The sequence below is a fragment of the Notothenia rossii genome (assembly GCF_949606895.1).
Source record: "Notothenia rossii genome assembly, chromosome: 8".
Taxonomy (NCBI): Eukaryota; Metazoa; Chordata; class Actinopteri; order Perciformes; family Nototheniidae; genus Notothenia; species Notothenia rossii.
Genome location: NC_136906.1, coordinates 75,227,150 through 75,236,030, shown reverse-complemented (window position 1 = coordinate 75,236,030; position 8,881 = coordinate 75,227,150). Strand labels below are relative to the sequence as shown.

The 8,881-nt window shown below is 40.2% G+C and overlaps 2 protein-coding genes across 3 annotated transcripts in view; both read right to left on the bottom strand.

Annotated features, from left to right (window-relative positions):
* The window catches only part of LOC307016279 (N-acetyltransferase ESCO2-like), a 14,573-nt gene extending 5,941 nt beyond the window's left edge, over positions 1 to 8,632 (bottom strand). The window contains 9 exon segments of the mRNA XM_079645317.1: positions 188 to 230; positions 473 to 542; positions 640 to 751; positions 2,609 to 2,811; positions 3,731 to 4,028; positions 5,839 to 6,151; positions 6,642 to 6,796; positions 7,229 to 7,333; positions 8,473 to 8,632. Of these exon segments, the coding sequence (XP_079501443.1) occupies positions 188 to 230; positions 473 to 542; positions 640 to 751; positions 2,609 to 2,811; positions 3,731 to 4,028; positions 5,839 to 6,151; positions 6,642 to 6,796; positions 7,229 to 7,284 (1,250 nt within the window). The 5' untranslated portion in view covers positions 7,285 to 7,333; positions 8,473 to 8,632.
* Positions 1 to 8,881, bottom strand: part of LOC307016396 (microtubule-associated protein RP/EB family member 3-like) — a 77,510-nt gene that overhangs the window by 20,439 nt on the left and 48,190 nt on the right. The window lies entirely within an intron of this gene.

The window sequence follows — 8,881 nt, the reverse complement described above, 5'->3', positions numbered from 1 at the left end:
AATTAAGGGGTTTGACGTGAGAGACGATTTTTTTTAAATCAAAAGGCTGATACATCTATAACATGTGGGAAGAACATTCACCAGAACATCAAAGCTTAACTTTGTTTTATGCTGTGTAAATTTCCCTTTTTCTCACAAAAGTAATCTCTCTTTTTTGCACGACTGACGACTAAACAGACCGTCTCACCTTTTGGAGGCAGAGCCAAAGATGGGATACACCCCTGCAGCATCTGTGGAGAAAATACAGTTATATATTTAAAATAAAGCAAAATATATCGAACTGTGGTGCTTTTAACAACTGTGTGTGTGTGTGTGTGTGTGTGTGTGTGTGTGTGTGTGTGTGTGTGTGTGTGTGTGTGAGCCTGATTGTGTATGCGTGTGTGTGTGTGTATGCGTGTGTGTGTGTGAGGGTATGCATGTGTATGTGTGTGTGTGTGTGCGTGTGTGTGTGTGAGGGTATGCATGTGTGTACCTTTGGGTGGGCTAGCAGCAGGACTTAGATCACTCAGGTCTAAACTGGGCTTAGAGCCTCCATCCTGGAACTAGAGTGAAACAAAATGAGTTTTTGTTCATGAAAAATAAATTGACAAATCAACATTTAATTTACAAAGTTGTTGACAGTGTTTGTTTCTTCTGTACCTGAACACTGAGGGATGAGGCTGTGGAGGCGGGACTTGCTGTTGGAGTCCTTGACAACACGATTGACAGCTCCTTGGTGATCCCATACGTCTCTAACAGCATTTTAGGAGAGCTGCAGGAGGAAGATGAAGGATGTTTAAGACCTAGAACAATGATTTTCTACTCACTCCGTAGTCTAGTTACACATTTGGTCACAGGATACCCAAACATGCGATGATGCATTCGGAAATATTTTGTGCCAAATGGTGTGATGTTAGTGCAGTGTTTTCCCTATATACAAATAGTAGCGAGCCGCTGCTAGAGGGCGCCAGCCAGGTACCCCAAAAAAAAAAAAGTTTAATTTTTTTATTAAAATAATAATAAGTGGCGACCCTTTTTCATTTTTGATTGTTTTTTATGTGGATTTGTAGTATTGTGTTACTGTATGTTCAATAACGGTGTATTTTTGCTAATTCTTGCGACATTGCCACTGTATGTGCTAGGAAGGGTAGATTTTTGGCACAGGCGGTCGCCTAGGGCGCCAGATCTGGGGGGCGCTGCGCTGGTAGCGTTGGCGCTCATCCTAATTTTCGGCCTTGATGTAACAACATTCATAATTAAGTAAATGTAACACCCTTTTCACCCCAGTTACAGTTTTCATTTGCCCTGTACGATGGCCGCTGTAAGTGATGAAAGTGGGGGATGTTGGGCTTATCAGACGCCCGCAGCTCACAGCCAAAGTGCGACCGTGGAAGCGAGGGAGAGAGAGAGAGAGGTACCGGCGCTGTTGTTATTAGAATCTGGTGCTAGCTGCGCAAACGGATATAAGAAGTAGATGTTTCTACAACCGGGGTAGAGGAGAGCTCTCCTGTCAGACTGAGAGGCTCAGTGAGGTAAAGGACTCTCTGAGTATTTAGATAGTTAATTTTAGTCTAAGTTATCTCAGTGGGTCTCAAACATGTTGACCACAAATTATGTAAACACATATTTCCTTTATAATTATTAGAATAAATAAAAACAGGTTTGAAATCATTCCAATGTATACTATAGGACAGTAAACCAAAAATATTGTTTAAAGTTGGAGAGATACAAAAATATGCATAAATAAATACATGTTAACTGGTAAAATAAGATATAAATGAACAACAAAAATAAAATAAGTTACATTTATTTGTTATTGGCTATGGTAGGTTGTTGGTTATGTTCACATACTTATTTAATTATTAAAATGTAAACCGATCTTTTTCATATGGGTGTTTAGAGACCTAGATCAGGTCTCTAGTAATTGTGTGCTCAAAGTGCACCAGATTGAAGCATTTTACTTTAAAATGTTCCGGGGGTCGCGAGATGATTACAAAATAAAAATGGAAAATTAAAAAAAAAAAAAAAAGATAAAAAAAAAAAGATTTAAAAAAAAGATAATTTTAATTTTTTTAAAATTATTAATAATAACGTTTGCATAGACATTTTCAGGGGCGGACTAGCCATCTGTATAATTTCCCTGCAACGAGGCTCCCCCTTTGACAATCCACTAGCGCAGTGTTTCTCAAACTTTTTCATACAAAGGACCACTTAACCAATAAAAACACTCATGGAACCCCCCATCGACAGGGGGTCGCCAGTCTCTGGCACTGTTATTTTGGGGGTCGCGGGCTGAAAAGTTTGGGAACCCCTGCCCTAGAGGATGTGACGTCCACCCCCCAATTCAAACATGTTCATACAATACTGAATACATTTGAAGCCATTTTGACGCATATTACCTATGTCAATACGTTTCGGTTTTTGTAGAGTATTTAAGACAAATACTCTTGCAGAGATTTTTAATTTATTCATTTTTTATAAAATCTCGCCTAGGGCAGAAAATTGGCTAGAACCGGCCCTGGTACTAGGCCTCAAAGCCTTTCTTGTGCTGGCAGACACATAGAAACAAATTGGCGGGGCGCACTTCGCACGTGCACACACTAAAATATTCCACACGCTCCGTGCTCACATTATGCTGGGCCCACGTGCCTTAGCACCGCTGCTATGACTCCATCGGAGGGGAAACACTGTAGTGTCACTACTAAAGTACCCGAATGGCTCTGGAGTTTCAGGCTCTTCAGAAAAGGAGTCCATCCAGTCTAACGGGCCAAACGTTGGTCTCTGTTTGGCGCTCGGCTCGATGTCTTCTGTCGTGACCAGGGGGACGGCCGTCTGAAGGAAACACGATAAGTTAACAGCAGCTGGAGACAATATATGCTCCTGAAGATGTGTAGAAATACCATTATAAAAACTGATGTACAAATGTTTGTGTCTTAACTAGTACATGCCTCAGGTCCCTAGTTAGTTTTGGCACAAATCTGCTTGACTCAAATTTAAGCAGCCCTCTCTCAGGCTCAATAATGATTCATCAACTTTAACAGTAGGTCCCACTGAGGACTCAAGGGCTTTCTTTTTTAAATCATGCACAATAGTAACATTATAGTTTTGTCACTACAAAGTCTGAGGCTCCTCCAAGTTTACAGTAAAACAAACTGGTGGTGTGACCGATGGCCATTTACAATTATTAATACTATTATTAGCATTAGTCTATATTTTGGTTGAAACTAAGCCAGAAAAAAAAAGAAAAACATAAATAATAATAAAAAAATATATTAAAAAAAAATCGAATTTTTTAAATAATTTTCGATTATGGAGACTGTAACGAATATTCAAAAAATCGAATAATCGCTGGCATCCCTAATATATAAGACTACAAAAGGTAATGCAGGAGAATGTTACAAGTAATGCTGTTTATATATTGTGATTATAAGGATGTCCATTATCATCTGACCGGGGACAACAGCTGGAAATTAGCCATGTTGGCTAAAGCTGCCCCATTTACGGCTTTTTGTGACAGTTGATCAATGGGGACTGTCCACGACACTATGAACAAATAAAAAACTAAACTAAGTGACTAATGTGCAATTAATACAGAAATAAGTAAACAATATACACACATGTGAAATGGAATAAGATTACATAAAAACTAGATGTAATTATGTAGGAAGTGGACAACAGTGGAATACAATACTGCTTATTCTCATAATAAACAAATATGCAAGCTCTGAACAGATCTAAGGTCTGCTCTCACCTCCTCAGGATGTTTCTGTTGCTTCATCACCGGAGCAGCTGGCTTTGGTTTCTCCATCTTTGTCTGCAGCGGGACAGCTTTGCTTTTCACCGGGACTGAAGCTGGCTTGGACCTCGGCGCAGATTTCTTATACATGGACTTGGGTTTCTTCCCTGTACCGAAGAAAGCAGCTCCAACAAAGATCTTGGGTTTGGGCTTCAGGCTGCTGAAAGCGATGGTGAACGCTTTCTTCAATTCTATTGGCTTAGGGATGCTGACGGGAGCGCTTGTTGTAGTGGAGGCCGGTTTAGCAGAGAACCTATTCAAAGAAATGATGCAGAAACAGATTAAAAAGGGAAATTATGACTAAAACTAAACTTTTTTCAAACTATCTAGGGATGGGTACCGAGCCCCGGTATTAAACGGGCACCGGGGCTGAATTATTAAAGAACGTGGTACCGTTAAGCTCCGACGTTATCGGTCTTTTTATCGGTACTGGAGACATTTAAAACATATGTCATATGTAGGGATGGGTATCGTTAGGATTTTATTGATACCGGTACCGGTACTGCTTATCGGTATCGGTATTTTTCTATACTCTTATCGATACTTTTCAATAATTTGGTGTTAATAAACTAAAAAAAGACAAGACGATGTGCCTGCAAGACTGCACCCAGGTAAACAAAACATATTACCCGTGCGCTGCAGCTAACCTGCCTGCGAGCCTTCGCTCAGGTCACATTTACTCACGGCGCGGCTGAAGCCCGCTAGCACTATTAGCACTATTAGCACTATCAGTATCGCTAGCACCGTTTAAGATTCAATGAGTGTCTCGTTTGCAAATGCTTCATTAAGTTGCTTGTGTCACCCCCTTTACAAGCAACTAATTGAGTACATAGATTGCACCTTGCACTATCGCCACTACATTTTTTTAAAGTGCACCCAGACCTTGGATTGCTTCGCTCTGTCCGCCATGCCTGCGGGAGTCTCGCAACAATAATAAGAGCGCTGTTGAGAGATGAGGAGTGGCATTTACAGTGGCCAATCAGAGGGGTCTCAAACCGGATACATCACACAGGATGAGGGTTCCCAACCAACCAGAGTGATTTAAAATTAAACTAAGGAAGTAGACGTAACACATATACCGATAGCAGCACCGTTTGTCCAGCGGCTTAACGGTATACCGATACCGTCCAATCAGGTACCGGTATTGACTTAGTACCGGTTCTCGGTACCCATCCCTATATGCAATATAATGTTTGTGTAGCAATAATACGTATTACTGCTACACAAACATTATATTGCAGTTTTAGTTTCGCCAACCCCGTTTCTAATACGAAAAAAGACAACAAAATGCGTCTATGATTATTTTTAGTATTTTCGATCTTTCCAAATCCCAGACGAGAGATCTCTCCCTCGTCTGTGTGCGAGGGGGCGGGGCAGTTTACACACACGCAGCTGCTACATGCAGCAACACACACACACACACACACACACACACACACGGAGAAGATGGCGGAGAGAACGCGCTCCGAGGTGTGGTTAAACTTTACCCGTCTCGATGTGGACAATGCTCGTTACCTAAAGTGCAATAAGAGTTTAGCATGTAAGGGCGGTAACACGAGCATTTTGTCTAAACATTTAGCAAAAGTGCTCCACATCCAGACGGAGGAATGCACCGGGTTCCACTGCCTTTCTAGTAGCTCTGTAGCCCCATCCACGAGTAACGTTTCCACGTCAGGTGTTATGTATGCTAGCAGCAACACACGGAGTTAACTCAATGATACAAACATGGGTTAATGATTAGAGGTAACTGAGTTATTTAGTTTGTTAAAGTTTCAGCTATTCTGTTTACAGTTCTGTCATCAGATTATTTCATACGATTTGTTAAAACATTGTTGTTTCTTTTGAAGTGAAATATTATTTTTTTTTTTTAAATAATAAGCAATGTTAATTTTATTCACAATTTGTTTACCTTATTTTTTCTCTCCAAAAGAACCGGAAAAAAGACCGGATCGATAAAAGTAGTAGTACCGTTAAAACCTTAACGATACCCATCCCTACAACTAACTGCACAAGGTGTCAGAAAGCTGCAGCAGGTGTTAGTGGACTTTGACTTGGAAACAAACCTGCTGCCGAGTGTGGGAAGTTTGATCTTCCTTGGAGAAGTCTCGTAGCTTTTGGTAAACGCCTTTTGGTAAATCCCAGCATTACTAGATCCTAACACCACTTTTTTCTGCTTGCCGCCTCCTTTAACAATTCTCTTCTTCGGCGGTTGCTTTTTCTCCTGGGAAGGAGAGGAAGGAAGATGAAGCGAAGGCAAGTCTTTTATCGCCTTCCTCTCCAGTGGAGTGAGATAGAGGGGCTTGTTCTGGCCATAGAAGGAGCTCGGAATCATGGAAGGCTTGAATGGAGATTTACGAGGTGATTTGGCAGGAGATCCTAGAAAAGATGATAGATATGTGAAAAGAGGAGCAATTCAGATCTCCTGCTTGCCTCTATTTTCTAGACTGTCTTAGAGAAAGTCAATTCATTGATTAATATAGAAAATATAGATAAAAACCTAACACAAAATGTAAGGAAATTGAAAAATGTGACAAATCTCCTGGCAGCCGAACGAGACCGGAGATTGGCTGCTGTTTGGCATGGTCACATTTTTCATTGGTGCAACCCACATACTCAGCTCTGCTGCTCATCCCACAAATGAAGAGAGGCTTTCCAACGGTATAAGATTTATTGCCAAAAAGCATTGTTACAACACAGAAATCATCTACCAACCACACATTTCCTTACTTTTTGTGTTAAGTTTATACAGAAAATATACAAGTTGCAGCCCTGGTACTAATTATACTATTATAACGCCTTGTTTAAGACTTCAAACAGACCCATCTGCTCTCAGGTGATTCTAACTAAACAATGCTTTTCCCCTTACCTGGTGCTTTTTGTGGGGATTTCCGTGGAGAGGGACAGTCGGCCTTTGGCAGATGCCTGACTGGCCTGTTCTTGGTCGGAGACTGAGGGGTCTTCCTGGTGGATCTCCTCTTCACCGGGGACACATCCGGCCTCACAGCAGTCTTGGCCGGGTGACTGGAGTTGAGGAAAAAGAAGATCAGTCTGGGGCCGTTTCTCAATGTCGAGTAAAGCTGCTGCAGAGCCACTATTTCAAGCATACTACGTCAGCGACTGGCGCCGAATGCTGAGCATTTAAACAGTCCTTCGGCGCCACTCGATGACGTAGTACACTTGAAATAGTGTCATGGAAGAGAAACAGCAAGGATATACACATATACAACACAGCCTTCACTAGGTTTCTCTTTAGATTCAAATCAATGCAGCATGTAGTTGGTTATACAAGGAAAATGACAAAAAACAATTCAAATATGTGAAACAAATGCATAGAGCAGAAAAGGACACCCAGGCCAGTATATTAATAAATGTTTACGGTTACTTGGGCTGAGTGTTGTTATGATACAAGAGTGTTGGTCCAAATAGCAAACTGCCTAAACCCAGTGTGTTCACCTGCTGTCAGAGTCCAGGGAGGCGAGCTCCCTCTTCCTCGTGGTCATGGGCTTCATCTTCACAAACCTCACCTACACACACACTCACAGTGTAAGATTAGCCGATCTAGAGTCAAATAAAATAGCACAACTTTCAGCATCAAAATGTAACGGCTTTCTTTTTATCAACACAACTAGAAAAGGGGTAAACACATTTACCCTGTAACATATTTGTGATATCACGACTCACTTTAGATACAAGATTAATACCAGCTCTTCAATGATTACTCTGCCTGTTAACAGGATGCCACATTAAAAATACCAAATTATGCAATATAAGTATTTAATATGTGCGATAACTGTAAATAACCTGTTTGTCTGTTTCTACTTATATCTTGCTTTATACTGATGCCATCTGTTGTTGCATTATCCACTTTGCTGCTGTAAACAATGCACAAAACTAGCAGCTGTTCATATAGAAAAAGTCTATGGGTTATTTTTGTGTGTTGACATTAAATTGCCACACTTTAAGCAGAAGTTAACCGTGACCTTCTCAGTTGCACTGCAAGTGGGAAAATGTCACATTCACAAGAAGAAATTAACTGACCCTAAACCCAACTTTTTACATTTTCACTTCTATATGGAAATATAGTACTATGGAAATAAGAAAGCATGCAAAACCAAATGTGTAATTGATAAATATTTTACTTGAAATGTTAACTTTCGTTTTAATCCCTATTTTCTTTATATGTATATGTCTGATATGTCCTGATGGTACACTGACTTGTGTGTATATTATCTTGAATAAAGGGGGGAAAGCAGTGTGTGGTGCATGCATAGGGTGCATGTAGGTCAGACAACCCGGTAAACTACAACGAGGTTATTAATAGATTTTGATTACTGATTTGCATTTGACGTGACAACAGCATTTCATCGTGTTTGTGCATAAATGTGCATTAAGCTCCACATTAAGGTTAGCTTAGCGTGACATGTTAGTTAAAGTGGAGATGAGTGGATAATTGGCGGGATGATTAGCTTCTACAAAAATGACTGCGTATATACAAACAAGCTAACACGACGACGTATACCAAGTTTAACCTGTTTGTTTCCTTGTGAGTTGGAGATTATACATAGATACCGTTCAACTTTAGACAGTTTGATGGTAACAAGCTTACATCACTTTGCGTTAATGCGTCATTTAGAAGAGAAACAAACAACGTATTAAATAAAGATCACGCTACATAAAACACCTATTAAATACCTTACCGAAAACGTTTATGTCGCAATAGAGAAAGCAATAAATGTCGGTATAATGTTTGCGTTGCAGCTTCTTCTCCCCGCGTTTCTTCTCTGTGTTTTGAACAGCGCGCTACTCTTAAAAAAACCGTAACCAGATAAACCGGAAACAGAAACACTATGTCTTGTTAGTGAAGTATGAATGAAGTTACCGCAGTAAAAACCTGGAGACACTTCCGGTCATTACCTTCAAAGTAAAAGAGACATGTTTAAAAATTGAGTAGGGTTTTATGATGAAGTAGAGGAGCTGGATTTAATTTGTGAAAGGTAGCTTTTTTGCAATTTTTATGACTTAGAAGTTCAATAAGTAACTTAAAAATAACAACATTGGCACATTTACAGAATGTCCTGCTTTTATTTTTGTAAAACCAATTGGATA